The sequence below is a fragment of the Lissotriton vulgaris genome, chromosome 7 (genome assembly GCF_964263255.1).
Source record: "Lissotriton vulgaris chromosome 7, aLisVul1.2, whole genome shotgun sequence".
NCBI lineage: Eukaryota > Metazoa > Chordata > Amphibia > Caudata > Salamandridae > Lissotriton > Lissotriton vulgaris.
In genome coordinates this window covers 1,273,717,865-1,273,741,802 of record NC_141695.1, presented here as the reverse complement: position 1 = coordinate 1,273,741,802, position 23,938 = coordinate 1,273,717,865, and the positions used below count along the sequence as shown (strand labels likewise).

Sequence of the window (23,938 nt, the reverse complement as noted above, 5' to 3'; positions counted from 1 at the left end):
GAGGCCAGCCTCCTCCCATATCTCCAGCTGGCCAGTGGAGAGGTGACCCCTGTGAGTCGGGAAGCCCAATAATAGAATTGCTGGGGTCTATAGGAATTGGTGTTATGTAAGATGGGTGCTCACAATAGACACCACCCTTTGGAGGAGGGATAAGCCCTGGAGGAGGTGAGTCCTAGCATTCATAAGGCGAAAGGTGGCTTATCCTCAACATTTCGGCCCGCCTGCCAGTAGGCCGCCCATTGCAGTTGGGTCACTAGATAGCAATGCGCGAAGTTGGGTGCCCCAAGGCCCCGCACTTGGAACTGAAGTGTGGCCAGCACCACCCGTGTGAACAAGTTGCCAGTAAAGGTCCCCCAGGAGAAAGTGAAGTTCTTAGAAGAATGATCAGGGGACCCAGAGTGGGAGGTCGGTGAAGTAATGCAGAAGACAAGGAAGCGGTCACTATCTTGGTGATTGCCACTAGTCCCGCAACTGGCACAGGGAGTGAAAGACCCAAAGGGTATCTTGGAGCAGACGGAAGTAACCACTGCCGACAGATTGCCCTCAAATAGGTCAATGGTCGCATGAAAGATCTGAACCCTCAAGCAGCGGATTACCGACCATGACCTACCACCAAAGGGGGCTCCTTCAGGTCAATTGCCCAGGCTGTGGCAGCTGAAATAAGAGAGAACTCCCAAGATGTATTCCACCTAGCAATCCGGACACCAGGCTGAAATCTTCCAAGAACGAGGCAAATGAGGTGAGATAAGTTGTGACATTCCTAAAATAAAGCAGAACGTCATCAGTATGTAGCAAGATAGTGTGGGTGGCATCAGACAAGGGGATGTCCCAATCTGCTCCATCCCTTTGTGCCCTTGAGGCCAAAAGCTCCACTGCCATGGCAAACTAGAATGGTGAAAGCAGGCAGCCCTGTTGTGTGCCACGGCCAATCTCAACAGATTCCGAAATAGACCCCCAAAAGTGTGTCCTGGTTGTGGGAGAAATATATAGTAGTTGGTTCATTATATAGGGATCAAGGCCAAACTCCACCAGGACTGCAAAGAAATAGTGCCAGCTGAGGGAGTCCAACGCCTTGTGAATATCCTACACTGTCGCCCTTGGCCATCTGCTTTTCACTGCCTCCATGATCCGAAAGTTCAGCTGGACACATAATGAGTTATTGCTCCTTGGGATGAGTCTGATGTGATCTCTATAGATTAGGCGGGGCAAGACCTGTTGAACTCAGTGAGCCAAGGCCATACTCAGGATTTAATAATCTATATTCAGCATCGTGATATGAACTTATAAAAACACCTTAATTTGTTGACCTGTAATTGTGTGAGGTACAATTGAAAACTGTCAAAATTCAACTTTTCCACTGTAAAGGCAATGTTTAAGAAAAAACTGTGTAAAAGAGTGGTTTTAGCCTAGTGTACATCACTCAAAATAAACTAATGTAACTTGGCTCATGTGACCTTTCTAAAAATGCCTTGTTCCTATAACAGTGCAAAATTAAGTTGTGCATTGTCTCATTTCCAATTAAGCCTTCTTTTTTATTAAACCACTTGCACACAAGTGTGCATTAAAAAATCTTTCTAATGACTTTCTCCATTTTCCATCCCCTCTGCAATCCATGGACGTTTTAAATTTCAGGTTACAAAATGCTCAGATTTTGCCCACAAATACAGATCAGCATCAATCCAAAATAGCAGTAGCTTATTTGAAAACGTTGTTGGTTTAGGGCCTTATTATGACTACAGCGGTCCATTGAAGTCGTGGTGGGGGTCTATGGACTGCCATACTGGCGATCCACCAGCCATATTACTACTATAGCATTTGGACCACCACTGGACAACTATTACCGCTTGGAATCCGCGATCCCTCAGCAGTGGTACAGCGGTCTGAGGCCACAATATGCTGGCAGAACTGCTACAGCACCGCCAAGCATATTCAGAGTTTCCTCACTGCCACAGTTTTCATGGCGGTGAGCCTGCCATGACAAGTGTGGCAGTGAGGAAAGTAAGGGGGCCCCAGAAGGCCCCCTGTTGATTCTGCATCTGGGGATGCAAGCAGGGGGGCACCAGGAGTGGCCCCCTGTATGCATGCACCCCGAGTTCCTGCATGGCATGGACTTCACAGTCCATGCCTTGCAGGAAAATGCAATGGCGTTTCCATTGAGGTGGGCCCACATATGAGCCTTAGCACGGCACTGCTGTGGGCTAGCTTCTGCAGGGGTGCCCAACATGGTTTCCATTCCGAATCCGGCGAGTGGTCTCAGTAATGGTTTGATGATGTAGCAGCGGCGCGCGGTCATGGTGGCCTGCTACCGCTGGTAACTGTACAACGAATTCCTGCTACTTAACGCCTTGATATCCTTCGGGATGATTGTTAGCGCTCTATAAATAAAATAAATAAATCCGTCCCATTGGTGAACACAAAGCCATTTGCCAAATTCTAAATCAGGCCCATAGTATAGTATAATCCAATATATAAACAAATTGTTGGCTGCAGATTTACTTTAATCCAAATTATATGTTTTTAAAAAGGAAAATATTTCTTTGATGGTGCCAGATAAATTAGTAAAAAAACCTGGAAGAAGTTTTCAAAGGGGAAACTGTCACATGGATGGTACTAATGGGCAAATGTAGGCTTTGGTGGTGCGGGTAGAGTCCGTCAAGGCGAAGAAAGTCACCCTGACAGCCTACTGTCAGCCACATTTAGAGATGCCCACCAGCTGAGGGTTCATCTCTGTGTGTTGAAAGGAACTGCTGTCACAGTGGTTCCATTCAGTGTACAAAAAGTATGGTCGGTGGCTGTCAACGATTTTGAGGAGTATGAAGCAAAATGTTAACATTTTTTGCTTTCCGAAACAAACTTTCAAAGTGTTTTTAAAACAAACCAAAAAAAAGACTTATGACCTTAACACCCTGGGAGTTTTGCCCTGAATGCGAAGGCTCCAGGTGTGGAGAACACATAAGTATAGGAAGTGCAGTGACATAAAACTCCGCTCATAGTTTGGAAAAATAAAAAAAAGCAAATTTACACGAAAGTATAAGTTTACCTTCGTGAATCAGGCCCACCGAGGGTTAATTTTCAACTAGAGTGCATTTGAGATGATCTGTACCAGTGCATGGCTTTCAAAACAGCTTTACAATCAGTTGGTGCAAGGAAGAAACTATTTTCAGGCTCAAACTAGACAGATAGATCTCACCTTTGGTTAATATGCTACGGTGCTTAGGAATGGGTAGATTGATTGAGGCAGCTCCTTTGCAAGACTGTTTATGATAAATATCCAGCAACTCAGTGTACTAAGGATAACAAATTATCACCTTGTATTTTCTCAGGAGAATGTCTGAGAGTCAGAGGGTATATCTTTGGGTCTTTCTAACCAAAAGCATTCGAATCTGAATGTCGGCTCTGTCCCTACCTGCCATCCACCACATTGCTCTTCACCCTGTATGTCCGGCACCTACAAACATTAAAGTTAAGCACCATTCCAGACTCCAAAACTCAGTGAAAAACAGCAAACAAAAGAATGTACATTTTCCCTGTTGATTTTATATTGGTGAAACACTAGAATTCAAAACATGTTACAAAGCTGTATCAAGAGCACAGAAGAATGTTTTCATCCAACTAACCTGTTATAGAAGCAGCCAGAAAGGTAAAACATTCCCGCACATATATGTGCGCTAAACAACAAAATGATGATGCTCTTCATGATAAGGTAATTCACAACATCATTCTGAAGGTCATGTTCATAATTCTTCATAAATTTCAGCAGCTAAACCCAAAAAAAAATCAGTAGAATTTTTATTTTGCTCTATCTTTCCTAACAAAACATGTCAGAGAAAAACAATCTTCTTTGCAAATGAAAGCATCTGACAAAAGTTTGATTATTAAGATGTTTCAGCCTGAGGCCCCTGGCTAACAATAATGTACACGTTTTCAGTGCGGGCAATGGTCAAACGTAAGTTTATTATACTTAATTTTCAATTACTGTAGGAAGTCTTGATGTTATCTGAAGGACGTTATCAGGCCCCATCCACTTAATATCTACTGAATCCGCTGATCTCACATTTCTGGGGATTCACTAGTAGAAGAGACTCTCCTGTATATTCAAAGGCATTGAATTGCCTTGGCATTATCAATCTGACATGCTCCCTCTATGATATATATTTGCAAAACACTGAAAACTTATATATCTGGAAATTCGTGCCTGTTTTACACTGGTTTATACTAGGTGACAGCACCAAAGCGCAATGCATTTTGAAGATCGCACTTTACAAATGGCAGAACTCTAAACATCATCACACTCCATTAGCTTTGGCACGCATGACAGCCCTGTGGATTATGGAGCAGTTTTAATATTTTACGTATTTAGCATGTAATGATCCATGGCAAAATAAAATGGTGTAAACAGTATTATAAAGTTACCCTCAACTTGACAGTGATATACATAGTCCTAGACACTTCTACGAAAAGTTTTTAATCTATGTTGCTGTCTTCATATTTTCATGTCTCATTTTTAGGTCTCGCCTATGCAGCGCACATGCGCTACTTAGGAAAAAGACCTTTAGTCATCGGCACAGTTTTTGGGCAAAAACGTGCACACGTTTGGAATGTTATCGTTCAGCCCCTCAGTGTCAGTTTTCAATCTGTGTACCCAGCGTTGTTCTTTTTCAAACAGATTTTTTGCGGCGTTCCTGTCTCTTGTGTCAAGTGTTTCCAAAATGACCCACTGTAGGTCGGTCACAGTATGACCTGCTTCAAGGTAGAAAACTGACACTGAGGGGCTGAACGATAACATTCCATGGTTAAGCCTCAATAGATGATCCGACGTCCCGAAACAATCAGTACTGTCCTTTTGAACAATGAGTACTGATTTCCTATGAACAATGAGTTCTGATCCCCAAGCATGCCATTTGTTCAATGAGGCGCCACACCTAGCCTCTTTTGTAAAATTACAATGACTGTGAGCTACATATCCGTGATCACCAAGCGGCACTGCTCAAAATTGTTGTCCAATTAAAACATCGCTCACTTTTCATAATTCATATTTTGAAATTTATCCACAGTGAATTTAGTCATCAATTTTGATTCCTGAGTCTCTTTTCAGTCACCTCGCTTAACAGCAAACAGTTGTAGTATTTCTACCCTTTCTAACGACAGACTTATCTAGAACAGGAACCTCACACTAGCATATCCGGGTGAGAAGAGGCAGCGATAGCACTAGCTACACGGGAGTAGGAACGCTACAGGTATTGAGAGATAGCCCACTGATCGCGAACGAAGTACTCCGTTTTTAGTATAATACTAAAACTTTTCTCATCTCCCAGCAGTTAGGCACCTTCTCCATTACCCCTGACCCGAAGAAGTGCGCACACGCATTTCACCAGGTACGTGGATATAACTTATATCACCCAGTACCACCATTCCCACGAACGCCACGCATGTGACTACTACATGCAGTAGCTTTAAGCCTCTAAATCCAATTTGCTCCCACTATTGCGGTCAAATATAGACATCAGTTTTGGATTAAAACAATGGCGATTCGTGCAACAGCAGCCGACCTGCCGACATTGATAAGTGAGACACAACAGTTGCCTTAAATGCACGCTAGCAACCACGCGCTTACAATCAAACTAGCGCACTACCAACCGCTGTCTTACAAAAGCAGTCACACAACCCACTTAATACGTCACTAACATAGCTCACAGTCAATATTTTCATGAGGCTAGTAACTTTAATAACCGCTCTTCGCCAGCATGCTGTCACCATCACCAGGCATGAGAATGAAAGAGTTGAAACCATTTAGGAGTGTGAACCTTTGCTAAAGTATTGCCATTTTAAAGCTGTTTAGAATCTATTTAGATTTTAACTTGTTCATTGTATGTACACATGTGTTGTGTCTCCTACATCTCTCTACCCCCGTCTGTATTGTATGTACTTCTTTCCCTACAGGTACAATGCGACCATGGATTGACTGAAAACAGGTCATATTTTTCCCCTTTTTTTTTACCTTATTTTCACTTTCTTTCCAATTCTGCACTGGTCCTGAAGAAAGCCCACCAACCCATACAGGCAACGAGGCTGAAACATGTCAACCGTTTTTTAATATACACCATACAGTGCGTTTGAATTCCTAACCATTCCAAAGCGGCACAAAATTCAATTGCCCTCCCTCACTTGGGCTACCCGAATCCAGACCCAATAAAGTCATGTATCTGGCTGTCCGGGTATTTTAACTCACTTCCCCAGCACCTCACTATTCACAATCACTACTGTTTTAACCAAGGGTAAATCTTCCAGGCGGAGGGTGCATAAACACTGACCCAAGGATTATGCACACACGTGTATAAAAGCGGGGAGACAACATATACCGCTACGAACATCCAGAATACACGTGCATGAGGGTCTTGTAATTGTGAGACACCACGTACCTACCTGCATACCCTGATTATGCAGTACAAGTGATCCTTCCCCCATGATTTATTGAGACTTAAAAATAACCATCATTCCAGCTTGTCAGGGCAAGACCACTGGCTTTGTCAATGTTTGTTGGATTTGGTTTGAAGCGGAGGCATTGTTACTGCAGTGACGACAGCTCCCAGTGTAAAGTTACTAGGACAGCATCATTGTGCGGTGTAATGTCACCTCAGTGAGGGCAGCTCCCTGATGTCACTGCAGTTATGGGAACACCCTGGGTGATGTCACTGTTGTATGGTCCGGTACCCTGCAGTGAGCGGAAACAAGGGTTTACAGAAGTCACGCAACACTGAGAAACAGTCCGGCTCTGCGGCTCTGCCGGTTTCAGTACTTCTGGAATCTCCGCTTGCCTATGACGGAGGAGCCGTGTCGTACACACCATAGCAATTCACATTTTGAAGTAGGGAGCATTACCTATTTAAAATGGATTCCCGTCTAAGAATAGCCTATATTAGGAGAGTAGTTGTGAGAAAGTACCTGAGCGGAGCGAGGTTCCTTACCGATCTACAAGACCACAAGATCCAGATTCCTCTCCTCTGTCTTCACAGGGACGCGATCGGAACAACCCAGAAGTCCCGCCTTCGCGACCCGGAAGTGGCCACTCGGGACCAATAATTGAGGAGCGGAACAACCGTAACGAGGAGGAAGAAGGCGGAAGAGAGACAACTAGGAGTACGAAGACGCGGGACCCGGTTGGCGGAAAGAAGACGCAGGACCCGACCTGAGGAAAGGAGAAGACGTCGGACCCGACCTGAGGAAAGGAGAAGACGCGGGACCCGGTTGGCAGAGAGAAGACGCGGGACCCGGTTTACAAAGAGACTACGCGGGACCTGATACTAAGAAGACCTGGACATCGGAGAATACTGAGGACAGAGAAGAAGCCTGGTCCGAAGACTGGTGGTGTCCGGAGGTGGCTGGGGAGCGGCCGTGACTCAGGAGAGTTACGGCGGAGCCAGGTGAGTGTCAAGGTCTCGGGAGTAGCTGGGATAGGGGTGGAAAAGAGTGGGGAAAATCCAGACAGACGCATATAACAGAGGGGTGAATATAGTGGTATCTCTTTTGTGACTAAATACGCAGAGCTCTTATCGTCGGATTGACTGTGTGTGGGCACCATTTCTTTTTCCAGTTGAGTACAAGACCTTACCTTTACTAAGGAATTTATACACAAGGAAGTTATATACACCTATATTTTTTCGTTCTTCCTCTTCCTTTCTTTATCCTTGGCTTGCTGTATCCTTGGCTGTTGGAACTCTTCTTGAGGCACCTTAACAAACCTAGTGCACCAAGGTGAGGTGATGGTAATACTCCCTTAAAACAGTGCCAAACCATTCTGACGGCTCCTTTTTCATTTCTTTATCCCCCTATGAGCTTCCTGGGTGAACACCACGGTCAAGGACAACCAAAAGGAAGAACAACACCTTTATCCTCAGACCATTCCAGTTCAAGGGATACCTCGGATGAAGAGGAAAAACATCCAATAACTATATCACAACAACCTACATCTGCTACTTTTGTTAATAAATCTTCTTTTCAACCTATACTTAAGCCTCCACGGTTGTTCATCAAGCCTGCCCTCCCACAAGTGGTGTCAGAAGTGGGATCCAAAGGCGAGATGGAGGCTGCTCTAGCAAAGATGGCTGAAAATCAGGAACATCTGGGAAAGGTTATGGAACGCTTCTAGACTGTTGTCGAGGAAGATCGAGGAAAATTGCACCAAGTACTCGCTGGTCAAGAACAAACACAAGGGGCCGTTATGGACAAACTTACCACGGCCCTTGGCCAACAAAGATGTCCTACAACCTTGCCCTCAGTAGTGTTACAACGATATGTAGCTGGAGAAGATCCAGATTTTTTCTTCAGTAATTTTGAACGCATGGCAAGTGCAGCCTCGTGGCCCGCAGATAAATGGGGACAGTATTTGGGGCCACTGTTATCAGGAGACCTGCAGGCCGCTTACCAAGCTGCCACCCTCCAGGGAACAGTTCCCTATGTTGAGATAAAAAAATGCATTCTAGAGAGACTGGGAATTGATGATGAAACCTACAGAATTAAGCTAAGACAAATGAAAGAAGGCCCACAAGAGACACCTCGTGCTCTGTACTTTAGGGTAAAGGACATGGCGGACCGTTGGCTAAAAGCTTCCACTACAGACAAGTATGGAATCATGGCAAAGATTTATCTGGAACAATACCTAACCTCCTTGCATGCCCCCATTCAACGTTGGGTTCGACAACAGGCAAACCTCACTCTAGAAACGGCAGTAGAAATAGCTAGTGCTTATAGTAGGGCCCAAGACTTTCAAAAGGGTAAAGAAGAAAATGTAGGGAAAACCGGGGGCCATCCAATTCATAGGCCGACCAGACCTCCTATAGTCAAGAAGCCTGAACCACTTACTTTTGTTCCAAGCCCTCCTATGCCCAGTATCCCATTCAACAGACCTCCTGTACCTGGACCCCAGTGTTTCCAATGCGGGGGAATGGGACATATAGCACAATTTTGCCTGCAACGAGAGGAGCCTATGGAAATAGGAATGGCTCGCAATTACTATTGCTCTCCCCCCAACAGGAGACTTCCTCCTTAAAAATGCCCTGTCTCTGTGAATGGAAAAATAGTCACAGGCTTAGCTGACACAGGGTGTCTACATAGTGTAGTTCGGCCTCAAGACTTAGGTAACAATATAGGACCCATTGACGGAATGGTAGCCATTAAATGTGTACATGGAGACACCAAACCATATCCTACCGTCAAGTTCCTAATTCAACATCCTCAGGATCAGGGCACGTCCCTGACTATAGGTTTAATACCTCGACTACCAGAACAAGCTATTCTTGGTAATGATTACGCCAAGCTACCCCAGTTGTTGCAGTAATCCGGATCAGAGGAATTGAGGGAGTGGCTAGCTACAGCACCTTTTTCTAAAGACACAGAAAAAGAATGGCCACTTTCCAAACCTCGGAAAAGCCGAAATCAGAGAAGGGCTGAAAAAGGAATAAAACCCTTGGTAATGCCAGTCATTCCAATAGAAAATCCTTGGGAAACAGACCGCAATTTTCATGCTGCCCAGCGAGAGGACCCTGTACTTCAAGAGGCATGGAAAAATGCACTTGAAGAAGAAGACCCACAACATGTAGGTCCATATTTTATTACTAAGAATGGATTATTGTATCGGAAAGAAGCCGCGGCCAAAAGCTCAGTTGTTAGTACCAGAACCCTTTCGAGAAAAAGTATTGTATCTTGCACATAGTCACCTTTTAGGGGGTCATTTTGGGGCGGATAAAACTGAGAAAACCATTGTAGAAAATTTCTACTGGCCAGGGATATACCAGCAAGTAAAGAAATACTGTAGAGAATGTCCTATTTGTGAGCGACACAGTCGGTATTATCCCCCTCCAGCCCCGTTATTACCTCTTCCCATCATCAATGACCCTTTTAGTCGAGTGGTTATGGATATAATTGGTCCCCTGTTACCTTCTCGAAGTGGTTACAGATATGTACTGGTTATGGTTGATTACGCCACTAGATTCTCTGAGGCTATACCACTCCGTCGTCCTGACACTACTAATATAGCCAAAGCTATGATTGAGTCTTTTCTAGGGTAGGATTTCCCAAAGAGAGCCTAACTGATCAGGGAACTCCTTTTGTCTCCAAACTGATGCAAAATATATGTAAACAATTGGGGATAAAACAAATCAGAACATCTGCATATCATCCACAAACAGATGGATTAGTGGAAAGATATAATGCCACTATCAAAGCCACTCTTAAGAAGCTGTTGGAATTAGAAACTAGAAGATGGGAAGATATTCTTCCCTTGGCCCTCTTTGCCATCAGATGTAAAGAACAAAAAAGTACTGGTTATTCTCCCTTTGAGTTGCTCTATGGACATAAACCCCGCACCCTCTTAGATATGGCCCGAGAACAGTGAGAAACTGAACGGGATCATACCAAACCCTTACCGGAGTATGTGTAAAATTTAAAAACACATTTAGGACAAATACGAGCGATAGTCAGAAACAACTTAGAAGATGCACAGAACGCACAAAAGATGCAATATGACAAAGGGGCCAGACTGAGAACCTTCCAGGTGGAGGATCTTGTATTACTTATGATGTCATCATCAGACCAGAAACTGTTAGGACAGTGGCAGGGACCTTACACAATCCTCCAACAAGTCACCCCTGTAACCTACCGCATAGAAGTAGACAGCAACAAGAGAATTTAGCAGATTTATCATGTGAATCTCCTAAAGAAATGGGAGGGACCGGCTCCAGTATCTGTTCACAGCATAGACACCCCTGGGCCCCTGTTTCAACAGTGCATTGATCCAGAATTGTCTAAACCTTTATACGACAGGTTAATCGAGGTATTACAACCTCTTGATTTTGTCTTCTCCACTACCCCAGGGGTGACCAATCTTATTGAGCACGCCATAAGAACACCACCTGGTAAGCGAGTTGGACTAAGACCCTACCGTATACCTGAAGCAAGGCGACAAACAATAAGAGAGGAAGTACAAAAGATGTTACAGATGGGAATTATAGAACCATCTAAGAGCGAATGGAATTCTCCCATTGTACTTGTACCTAAGCCGGATGGGTCAATTAGATTTTGCATTGACTTTAGAGAGGTGAACAAGATCTCAGAGTTCGACACTTACCCACTCCCTCGAGTGGATGAAATGGTAGAAAGAATAGGGAAAGCCAAATACATCAGCACCCTAGATCTGTGTAAAGGCTACTGGCAGATACCTTTAAAAGAAGAGGACAAGGAAAAAAAACAGCCTTTTCCACACCTGACGGGTTGTACCAATTTAAAATGTTGCCTTTTGGTCTACATGGGGCCCCTGCAACATTCCAGAGAGCCATGAATACAATTCTAAGGCCCTATGATGATTTTGCTGGAGCCTACATAGATGATATTGTAATATACAGCGACACATGGGAACAACACTTAACCCATCTCACCACGATCGTGCAAACCTTAGGTACTCAGGGTTTAAAAATCAACCCAGCCAAAAGTCATTTGGCAGCACAAACAGTCAAGTATCTAGGATACTTATTGGGGGAAGGTGTCATAAGACCACAGCCGTCGAAATTATCGGCTATTTCCAACATACCATTTCCCAAAACAAAAAAAGATTTGAGAGCATTCCTGGGTTTACTAGGTTACTATAGAAGATTCATTCCTCAGTTTTCACAGATGGCGGCTCCCCTGACTGATCTTCTACAGAAGAACTGTAAAACAGAACAGATTTTACAATACCCCTCTAGTCAAGTACGACATTCCTTTGATGCTCTAAAAAAATCTCTAACATCGGAAACTATCCTAATTAGTCCAGATTATTCTCGTCCCTTTATCCTACAAACAGACGCCTCTGATCAGGGGTTAGGTGCAGTCCTTTCTCAAGAGACACCTCAGGGAGAGAAACCCATTCTGTACATTAGCCGTAAACTCTTCCCTCGAGAGAAAAATTACGCAACAATCGAGAAAGAAGCCCTCGCCATCAAATGGGCAATAGAAACCTTGCGGTACTATCTGGAAGGAAGAGAATTCACTCTGTTCACAGATCACGCACCATTAGAATGGCAGCTAGGAATAAAGGCCACAACGAGAGAGTGTTGAGAAGGTTTCTATCCTTACAACCTTATAGATTTCACACTCGACATAGAAAAGGGCGAGAACAAGGGAATGCCGACTCTCTGTCGAGATATCCACAAGAAACACAACCCCCTAGAAGAAAGACAGCAAGGGAAAGGGGATGTGAGAAAGTACCTGAGCAGAGCGAGGTTCCTTACCGATCTACAAGACCACAAGATCCATATTCCTCTCCTCTGTCTTCACAGGGACGCGATCGGAACAACCCGGAAGTCCCGCCTTCGCAACCTGGAAGTGGACACTCGGGACCAATAATTGAGGAGAGGAATAACCGTAACGAGGAGGAAGAAGGTGGAAGAGAGACAACTAGGGAGTACGAAGACGCGGGACCGGGTTCGCGGAAAGAAGACGCGGGACCCGACCTGAGGAAAGGAGAAGACGCGGGACCCGGTTGGCAGAGAGAAGACGCGGGACCCGGTTTACAAAGAGACTACGCGGGACCCGATACCGAGAAGAACTGGACATCAGAGAATACTGAGGATGGACAAGAAGCCTGGTCCAAAGACTGGTGGTGTCCGGAGGTGGCTGGGGAGCGGCCGTGACTCAGGAGAGTTACGGCGGAGCCAGGTTAGTGTCATGTTCTCGGGAGTAGCTGGGAGAGGGGTGGAAAAGAGTGGGGAAAATCCAGACAGACGCGTATAATAGAGGGGTGAATATAGAGGTATCTCTTTTGTGACTAAATACGCAGAGCACTTATCATACGATTGACTGTGTGTGGGCACCATTTCTTTTTCCAGTTGAGCACAAGAACTTACCTTTACTAAGGAATTTATATACAAGGAAGTTATATACACCTATATTTTCCGTTCTTCCTCTTCCTTTCTTTATCCTTGGCTTGCCGTATCCTTGGCTGTTGGAACTCTTCTTGAGGCACCTTAACAAACCTAGTGCACCAAGGTGAGGTGATGGTAATACACCCTTAAAACAGTGCCAAACCATTCTGACGGCTCCTTTTTCATTTCTTTATCCCCCTATGAGCTTCCTGGGTGAACACCACGGTCAAGGACAACCAGAAGGAAGAACAACACCTTTATCCTCGGACCATTCCAGTTCAAGGGATACCTCGGATGAAGAGGAAAAACATCCAATAACTATATCACAACAACCTACATCTGCTACTTTTGTTAATAAATCTTCTTTTCAACCTATACTTAAGCCTCCGCGCCTGTTCATCAAGCCTGCCCTCCCACAGTAGTTCATTTTGGGCAATGGATTTTGAATGAAGAACAGGGCTTCAAATGGTTCGGCTCTCTTGGGGGTCTCAGACCTGACATTATTTCAAACTGACGTTGAAAAGAATCGCTATCGGGCTCCACATTTGTGTCCTCAACCTTCTTTACAGGTAAAAACACTGATTTCTGAACAATTACTGTAAATCCATGTGTGAAAGTGGCTCTATATGTACTGGACCAAGATAAGGTGCAGGTTGTATAGAGTCCACAAACCTCAGAGGTATAACAGAGGTTAAAGTCAGGTGTGACCTTACTCTCTAAAGTGGTAGCTTGGTCGAGCAGTATGGCAGTACCAGAGGATAGTGTAAAGCATTTGTTGTACACACTCAGTCAGCAAAAGATTTCACACACTCAAAGACTGAGCTCCAGGCCAATTGTTTTTATATCAAAGAGATGGTTGTTTTATTTTTAGAACCAACAGGTATCAAAGTATACTGTTCTCAATATGAGAGGTCTCAGATGAGTACTTTTCAGAAAGGCAATAAACTTTGTAAACACAATAGGTACAGGGGCTGCAGTAGGCAACACAATTATCAATGGATTTTTCTATATAAATACAGCTGAATACTTTGAAGATTACTCTGGTAGTTCCAGGGCTGGATCCTATATTCAGTGTTGGGATCTAAGCTGAGAACAGTTTAGAAAAAACTTTCAGTTATTGCAATGATGTTTGAGAAATATAAAGCTATTTTAAAATAGGAAGAAGCTGGATGACCAAACCTTACACTCCACCCTACTGACCACTCAACCAGGGGATATTTCAGACCCTCACACTGCCTCAGAGAAGTACACTGCTTGGCTAAATGATGCCTTTAATACACTGGCTCCTCTAAAATCTACACAATCAAACCGCAACACACCCTCTTCTCCTTGGTTTTCTGAAACCCTCAGATTGGAGAGGCAACGCTGTCGAAATTTAGAAAGACGCTGGCGTAAACTCTACAATAATAACGATAGAGACAACTACAAAAAAGCGTTATCCATTTACAGCTCAATGTTAAATACTGAAAAAAAAGATACTACACGGAGCAAATAGCAGCTAAAAATTCCACTAAATTACTTTACCAAGTGGTCTCGAACCTGTCCACCCCACCCACCTGTACCACTATTGAACCATCTCAAAATCTTTGCAATGAACTGGCAGATTTTTTCAAACTTAAGGTCAACGACATATTCTCCACTTTTTCTACAAAGCCCACCTTAGAACCCACCAGTCATAATACAAATCACTCCCCCAGGTCTACATCTCTGTCAGAATTTGCTCAAATCACTCCCACTCAGACAATGGAAATTATAACTACTATCAAATCAGGTTCACCACTCGATCCATGTCCACCTAAGATCATTAAACCAGTGACCAACTTGATAGTCCCCATGCTGACTGATATCTGCAACGCCATGTTTCGCTCAGGGTCCTATCTTTCGGTTTGGAAGAAAGCTGTTATGAAACCTTTATTAAAAAAATCAAGCTTAAACCCCTCTGATTCTAAAAATTACCGACCTATTGCATGCCTTCCTTTCCCCTCAAAAATATTCGAGAAAATCATGAATCTTCAGTTGGCCAATTATATCGACCAGAATAACCTTCTTGATGATACTCAATTCGGGTTCAGGAAAGGCCATTGGACCGAAACTGCCCTTATAAAGGCAGCAGACGAGGTCAGAGTAATCATGGATCAAGGAGGCGCAGCAGTCTTGATATTATTGGACCTGTGTGCGGCTTTCGACACAGTCGATCACAACATCTTGATCAACCGTGTTGGAAGGCTTGGCATTCAAGACAAGGCCAAATCACTGCTAACCTCCTTTCTTTCGGGCCGTGAGCAGTCAGTCAAACTGGGTAATTTCACCTCTCCCATCTTTACCTTGCCGTGTGGTGTTCCTCAGGGATCCTCGCTAAGTCCGACACTATTCAACATCTATGTGTCGGACTTGGCGAGGGTCATTAAATCCTACGGTACAGGTTTAACATCTTATGCCGATGACACCCAGTTGGTACTGGCTGTTCATAACAATGGAAGAGCGGTTGCAGCTAACTTCCAAGACAGAATGATGGCCATCAGTTCTTGGATGGACCACAATTGTTTAAAATTAAATTCAGACAAGACGGAGGTCATGATATTCGGTAGCCTGACCCCGTCTTGGTCCCCATCATGGTGGCCATCTGACTTAGGCCTACCCCCAACACCGGTCAATAAAGTCAGGAACCTAGGTGTTCTGTTTGATAATAAACTTTCTTTTGTAAACCACGCCAACTCAGTAGTCTCGGCATCCTTTTACACTTTGAGGATGATTAAGAAATTACTGCTGTTTCTCCCAGCCAGCGTAGGCAAAACCCTGATGTTAACCTTGGTTTTATCCAAGGTTGACTACTGTAACGGCTTACTATTAAACGCCCAAGCACAAGTTCTGAATAAGCTACAACTTGTCCAGAACTCTGCTGCCAGAATTTTAACCCATACCCCAAAATTCTCTTCCATTTCTCCAGTCATCAGGCATCTGCACTGGCTTCCGATTAGGAGCCGTACAAAATTTAAGGCCTTATGTATCACCTATAAGGCCAGGAACGGTACAGGCCCAGAGTTTTTTAAGCAAGCCTTCTCTGTCGATACGCCTAAAAGAGCGTTACGCTCCTCCTCTGCTAATCTGCTACCAATTCCCCGCACTAAAAAAGTGAACTGGGGGGATAGACGATTCACGGTCGCTGCATCTAGGCTGTGGAACACTCTCCCTCTTCATATAAAATCATGCCCTTCCCACATGATCTTCCGTAGACAATTAAAAACGTGGTTCTTCAACCAGTAAGTCCTGATTTCCATGCACCTGATCTAACAGCGCCGAGACACCTTAGGGTATTTGTCGCGCTTAATAAATTGCATAAATAAATAAATAAATAAATAAATAAATAAAAGTTCACACTTAGAAACTTTTCAATGAAAATCTGGCAATGTTATCCAATGGGAGAAAATTCAGGTTGCAGTTAAAGTACGATCTCGTTACTTTTGTAATCCAGTACTGGGCTCCAGGTCCAGCACTGGGGTCTCAACTTAAAACAGGTAAGTAATTAGGTTTTACTATTTGGTATGATTGTTAAAGAATATTTCAAGTTTTCAAAAGTAGACAGAAGAAATTTCACAGAAAAGCACACAATGGATTCCTATGGAGAAAATTCAAGTTACTAGTAAACCCGGTTAGGATTACTTTTGCGAATCAGAACTGCGCTACAAGATGCAGTACTGGTTTCTCTCCTGATCACAGGTGAGTACTTCGGAATTCGGACTTCGGTTGATTTATGGGAATATTTTAAGTTTTCAAAACTTCACACTTAGAAGATTTTTCGAGTCAAACCAGTCAATGTTATCCAATGGCAGATATGTGAGTTACCGGTTTCCAGGTGAGTACTCGACTGGTGAGGTTAGGGTTCTGGGCATAGACTCAGGGGTCCCCCAGGGTCAGGTAGGTACAGTTGGTTCACCCTCAGCGGCACAGGTGCAGCCGGGTGCAGAGGTAGTTAAGCCCAATGTTATCCAATGAGGGGCAGTGGGCCTCTGGTTGGTGGCTGCTGGCTAGCAGGCCATGCAGCTGTGGGAGCTGGGTGCCTGGTCACTTGCTCAGGGCAAATGGGGAAGTAGGATAGGGCAAAGGTTGCCTTGCCAGAGTGTTAGACCTGGCACCTTGGCGTGAGTCTCCCTTCCACTTTTTTTGCTGATGTGCCTCATGTGTTTTGCTGGTGTTAGCTGCTCAGAGCACCCCGCCACTGCCAATCAGTGCCACAGTGCAAGTGCTCCCTATGAAAAGTGTATATGTGATTGGTTTCCATGATTGGCTTATTTGGTTTACTGTCAGACCCCAGTAAAGTGCACCAGGAGTGCCAGGGCTTGTAAATCCAAATGCTGCTAGTGGGCCTGCAGCACTGGTTGTGCCACCCACAGGAGCAGCCTTGTAAAATGTGTCTAGGGTCTGCCATTGCAGAACCTGCGTGCAGTCTGGTACTGTCATGCTGGCTGGGCAAGTGCACACACTTGCCAGCCCCTACAGCTCCCCTTTACTTCATGTGAGTCACCCCTATGGTAGGCCCAAGCCAAGGGCAGGGTGCATTGTAAGCATAAGGTAGGACAAGCCCTGATGTGTGTGGCATGTCCTAATAGTGAATTACAGCCATTTTCGTTTTTCACTATTGGAAAGCTACCTGTTCTCATAGGCCAGAATGGGCTGCTGGAATTATTACACTCTATAATTCCAGCAGGCTCAGGGAACATGGTGGAAAGTCAACTTTGATATGCCTGAACTCAGCATAATAAAAATACATCTTTTAGTAAAGTTTAATTGAAAATCCTATGTTTGCAAACACCACTTTTAGAAAGCTGGTGTTTGCTTGCCTAACCATTTCAGCCCGCCTCTGCTCTTATGTGTATCTGCTGTCTGGTTTGTGTGAGTGACAGGGCTGGGGAATTCCAGGAGACAGTCTGGGCTGCCAGGTGGTAAATAGAGAGATTACACCAGGATGGGTGGGAGGAGTGCCCCTTGACTCTGAATAGGGCTGTGCTCGCCACCTCAATGCTGGCTCCACTCCCTGGGGAGCGTCTAATGTCTCCGCCCTGCACACTGAAAGAAAAGCCAGAGTCTCAAAAACAAAGTGCTCAGGAACTGGACTGGATTAGGCAAAGGCCCCCCTGGCCTGAAAGAACAAAAGATTTGCTGTATAAATGTAGGAGCCCTGCTCCTAAGAAATCAGATCCTGTTGACGCCAAGAAGAACCTCTGCCCGAAGAGAAGGACCTGGAAAATCTGCATGGAGGACTACTATCTCTGACCCTAGAGACTGGCCTGTGGTGGGTGCCTTGCTGTAAGAAGGAGAGGAAAAGACTGAAGTGACTTTTGAATCTACTTGTGCTTTGGAAAACAATCTCCAAAGGCTTGTGTGTGACCTGAACTGAGCCCCAGGACCATTGAGCTCTTCTCCTGCCTCCCCTGAGAGTTGCTGGACTGCCTGTGTCCGTGTGCCGCTGGGGCTGTCGCAGAGTGCGCCTCGCAAACCCTGCCGTAGAAGCCCGTGCTGCTGCCACCATGCCCGTGCGTCTCCGCTTATCTCTGAGCCGAGGTACGCATCGAAGCTGGGTCGCACCGCACCCTGATCTGCTTCCCGTGCTGCTGCCGCCCTGCCCGTGTGTCTCTGCTTATCTCTGAGCCGAGGTACGCATCGAAGCTGGGCGCACCGCACCCTGATCTGCTTCCCCGGCCTGCTTGTGCCGTACTGCCAACTGCCTCTGGCCGCCCGGACTGAAGACGCATCTTCCCCAGGCGAAGTACGACATGTACGCTCAAAGCGTACCTAGCCGCATCGCACTTCAAGAGCTGCGCCGCACTGAGGAGCCGACCCGTACGTGGCGTACGGGCTGCCAAGTGCCGCCCCGCCCACTCCAGTAAGCCGCTCGACCCAAAGGTACGACTCGAACACTGCCGAACATCTTGAAATGCCTTGACAATGCCACAGCATCCGCCTCGCTCCTCGAGGCCTCCCCCGCTCTACGCCTCTCGCTGAGACGCCGACAGCAGCCTGGGCCCGCCTCACAAAGGAGCCACCAGCCTTGGTTTTGTTCGCTTTCACATCCCGTTCGTCCCTCTTCAAAACGGACTCCTCACATTCAAAAGGTACAGTGACCCAGCTCGTGCCCCTGCGTGCACACCGCGGACCCAGAAGTCCGCAACGCACGTGTGGTACCTTTTTGACTTTGCTGATACATTGTGAGAAGTCGGACCGGAGTGTGCAACGTGCACACTAAGAGAATTATGCACTTTCTTTTAAAGAACGCTTTGCCTTGATAACCTTGTGGCTTATTTTTAAAGGTTACTCTGGTCTTGTATAAGTCTGCTTACATCTATATATAAAAAAACATATTTTTAATACAAACACTAGACTGGTGTCCATTTGTGGTGGGTCAACTAATTACTGTGTATAATCATAAATGCTTAACCAAGAAACGCCCTGAAGTTTAGCCTTGTCTGCTCGCGCCACGCAATCTAGAGGGTGAGTAGGGGTTATTCTAAAGAGTAAGTCCCTTGCCCTGACTAGAGGAGAGGGTCCCTGCTTGTCACAAGTGCTTACCTGTGCCAACCAGAGACCCCCAATTCTAACACAGAGGAACTCGGGCGGCTGGGTGCAGGGTGCTTTTGAGCCGTCGGGCACTCAATGTTATTCAATAGGAAAGGTAAAAAGGGAACAAAGGCTGCAGAGTTGGGGACAGTGATTCTTCAGGTGCGACCACCACTTCGTGAGGTAAGTTGAGATCATGGAGAAGGGGTAGGTACCCCAAAGGGAGGCACAGGGAGCTGCAGGGCCCCGGGTGCAGGGGTGTCTTTGGGTGTCGGGAAATCTTACCCTCGGCTGGTCGCGGTTGGTGGGGTCCCTGGTTCTGAGGCTGCAGGCGTCGTCTGGTTCGTCGAGGAGGGTTTTTGAGCACCGGACTTTGGGTCCCAGTCGCCGGGGGGATGTCCTCGTGGTCTTGGATCACTAGGGCATGGCAGGTCTTGAGCCTCCTGGTTGGCACCAGGGGTTGGTGGTTGAAGCAGAGCCTCTGCTTATGGGAGTCCCAGTCTTTAAGAGGGTCAAGGCACGCAGGTCCTCCCGGTGTCCCAAGGTTGCTGTCCGCAGGAGTCACCTGGATTAAGCAGGAGCAGGATCCAGGATCGACAGTCCGGTGGGGCTGGGGCCAAGTCAGTGGGTGTTGTCCTGTTGTTAGCAGCTGCACGGTGGGTCTTCTTCTTCTTGATCTTCTTTCTTCTTTTCTTATCGGGATCTGAGGAAGGAAGGTTCAGGGAGCCCCTAAATACTGAATTTAGGAGCGTTACAGGTAGGGCAAGGGCAGGGATCAATAGGTCCCTGTCCTGGGGTGGGTACACCCCCTAGTCTGCTCCTCTGCTGTGGGAGGGGGGCAGGAGCCTAGCTGTGATTGGACAGGGCTCCCCATCTTCAAGATTGCCGGAGCCTGGGGTCGTGCTTCACCTCGCCTCTTCCACCTGAGGGGTGGGGTTGGCACAGGCTGGGTTTGACGCCAGTCTACCCGCCAGAGTGGAGGTCAAAACCAGTGGGGGCCAGTTTCTGGGTTCAGCAAATGGTCTGGAGAAGCTCACAGAGGCGGACAGCCTTTGAAGCTTCCCCCTGCCCATCCTGGGGGAGGAGACCTAGCACCTCGCCTAGGATGTGCATTGTTGCAGGCCCAGGTGAGCAAGGGGTTCTCCACCCAGGGGTCCAGCAGCATGTCTGCTGTGTGGGCGCCTGGGCAGCCACTCAGTCCAGACATGGATTGTAGGTTAGGTTTCAGGGGGCATCTCTAGGATGCCCTCTGGGGTGCATTTTACATTACATCCCACACTACTAACATCAGTGTGGGTTTAATGGGCTGAGAAGTTTGATACCAAACTTGTCAGTCTTCAGTGTAGCCATTATGGTGTTGTGGAGTTCGTAACGACAAACTCCCAACACCATATACTCTTAATGGCATCAATGCACTTACAGTGCCCAGGAATGGCCCTGGGTACTGTAGGGGAACAGGGCTCATGCACCTGTGCCCGCTCCACTGGCATAGGGCACCCAGCTAGAGGGATGACTGATGTATGCCAGGGCAGTGGGTTTGTGGGCACTAGAAGACTCTTGAGGCGGAAGCCGGGAGTCAGGGAAAATACAATTGTCTGCATTGTGTGTAATTAACTTTATTTTGGCACCATTTACTCGATCGGTTTACTTATTGTGTGTTATTTTTAAAACATCCCTCTACTCCCGTTTTTAACCTGCACCTTGAGTAATGATCGTAACCTAAAAATGTGTTGCTTTTAAAATTACGTCGAGCGCTGTGTTACTGCGCTTTAACTTGTAATCGCGCCCTGCACCTACCTCCTCTTTGACTCGCCCCGAAAGTCCACGCGCCTCACAGCGGCCGAATTAGGGCCCTTGGATCGCTGAACTAGGCTGTAATCATTCCAGGCAGGCGCCATATTGGGCGTACCGTAGGTCAGCAGGCTAGTGCTCATGGCGATTAGGCCCAGCACTACATATAGAGCTGACAGCTGCGGCCCGCGGTGAGACTAGAAGACTCTTGAGGCGGAAGCCGGGAGTTACAGAAAATACAATTGTCTGCATTGTGTGTAATTAACTTTATTTTGGCACCATTTACTCAATCGGTTTACTTATTGTGTGTTATTTTTAAAACATCCCTGTACTCCCATTTTTAACCTGCACCTTGAGTAATGATCGTAACCTAAAAATGTGTTGCTTTTAAAATTACGTCGAGCGCTGTGTTACTGCGCTTTAACTTGTAATCGCGCCCTGCCCCTACCTTCTCTTTGACTCGCCCCAAAACTCCACGCGCCTCACAGCGGCCGATTTAGGGGCCTTGGATCGCTGGACTAGGCTGTAATCATTCCAGGCAGGCGCCATATTGGGCGAACCGCAGGTCAGCAGGCTAGTGCTCAGGGCGATTAGGCCCAGCACTACAAAATGCCCCTCACACTTCGGAAACGCAGCGGACGAACGCAGCGGGCGCGACGATGGCGCGCCGGAGGTGCGCCAGAGGTAAGCCCGTCTGCGCTCGTCCGCGGTAGGCAGAGCTCAGAGCCCAGCACTCTGGGAGACAGCCACCAGCTTCCCCTCGTCTACTCTAAAGAAGCTTTGCTTCTCATAGGCAAAAACACAGCTCTATCCTGCTCTCATTGCATCCCAGTTGACGGACCTTCCTGTGGAGGAAGGACTTCGACCCTTAAAAAAAGCTAGATTATAAACGTATGATACTCTCTTATAAAAAAACTCTCAAAACAGCACAGTCCATGTATTTTGATGAAAAGATCAGGTCATCTGCTAATTTGTCCAGGGAGACATTCCAAATAGTAAAAAAACTTTTAAAACTCCCTAGCCCTCTTCCGCCTGTGGACCCCTGGACCAGTCACTGCAATGAACTAGCCGATTTTTTCGATGCCAAAATCAAAAGAATCCTTATTTCTCTCCCAGCCTCCCCCCGAACATCTCAACACTTCCCTTGAGACTCTTGACACTCCTGACCCACTGGAACTCCCTTCCCATGTTCAGACGCCCAAATTAGACCAGTTTGCTCCTACAACCCCTGATAAACTTCTATCCGTGTTACAATCAATCAAAAGCGGATCCCCCGTGGATCCTGCCCCTCTAAATATTCTAAAATTGGTCTCTCCGACCATTCGGCCCTACTTAACCCATTTGATTAGCACCTCGTTTTCACATGGTGTGGTGCCACCTAGCTGGAAAAAGGCAATTGTTAAAGCTCTGATCAAGAAACCTAATCTTGACCCACTAGATTTAAACAATCTTCACCCAATCTCCCTACTGCCAGGTGTCAGCAAAATTACTGAAAAGAAAATTAATCTTCAGATTTCCGACTACCTGGAGTCTAATGGTCTACTCCAATCTTCCCAGACGGGTTTTAGACCGGGTCAAAGAACAGAGACCGCAATGGTTGCTGTGGTCGAAGAAGCAAGAAAGATTCTGGATGAAGGAGGGTCAGTGGCAGTGATCCTCCTGGACCTCAGCGCGCCATTTGACACCGTGAACCATTCCACGCTGGTTCACAGGCTCAAGGATACGGGAATCTCAGGGGTCGCTTTGTCCTGGCTTACCTCCTTTCTGAGTGACCGGTCCTACCAGGTGATGGACGGGAATTTTATTTCCAAAAGTATTCCTATACATTGCGGGGTTCCCCAGGGTTCGTCGTTGAGCCCAACCCTTTTTAATGTCTATATGTCCCCCCTGGAGAAGATCATCACTGCATCAGGAATTAAACTTCTTACCTATGCAGATGACACCAGATGGTAGTATCTCTTAGTCAGCAAAACCACCTCTCCCCTGACCTCTACACCTGCCTTGGAGAAATATCCAAATGGATGGATAGATCCCATCTGAAGTTAAACAGCGGAAAAACGGAGATCATGATCCTGGGCAACCCCTCCCAGTACCGTCCAGAGTCCCTATGACCCCCTTGTATGGGACCCCCTCCAACCCTTAAGAATGAAATTAAGAGCTTGGGGTTCTGGTTGGATGAAGGCATTACCTTCTCCACCCAAGCCAGAAAAACAGCAGGCACCTGCTTTGGTCTCCTACGGTCCTCTAGGAAAATACTACCACTGCTGCCCCCCCAATCTCAAAAACTCATGGTCCAAGGTCTAATATTGTCTCGCCTGGACTATGGAAACGCCTTGTACCTTGGAGCCCCCCAAAAAGTGATCTCACAATTCCAGATTGTACAAAACACGGCGGCCCGTCTCCTTACAGGCACGCGTAACCATTGTTCAGCTAAACCTTCCCTCAAAGCCCTGCATTGGCTCCCGATTCAACAAAGAGTGCATTTTAAAGCCTTGTGTACTGTACACAAAATTTTGCACAAAAAATCCCCTCTGATATTGAAGGAGCTTATTATCCCCCACACAACCAATAGCGTCCTCCATTCTTCTCACCTCCACCTCACTTCAGTACCTAGAATTAAGAGAGCCCGCTCCGGCGGCCGTCTCTTTTCCTACAACGCTTCCAAGTTGTGGAACACTCTCCCACTGGATATCCGGGCTCAA

General features: G+C 46.3%; 1 protein-coding gene across 1 annotated transcript in view; it reads right to left on the bottom strand.

Moving 5' to 3' along the window:
- Positions 1-23,938, bottom strand: part of LOC147703391 (uncharacterized) — a 9,287,842-nt gene that overhangs the window by 4,240,108 nt on the left and 5,023,796 nt on the right. Inside the window, exon 16 of the mRNA XM_086931832.1 lies at positions 3,618-3,760. Coding sequence (XP_086787958.1) covers positions 3,618-3,760 — 143 coding nt within the window. The remainder of the gene's footprint in view (positions 1-3,617; positions 3,761-23,938) is intronic.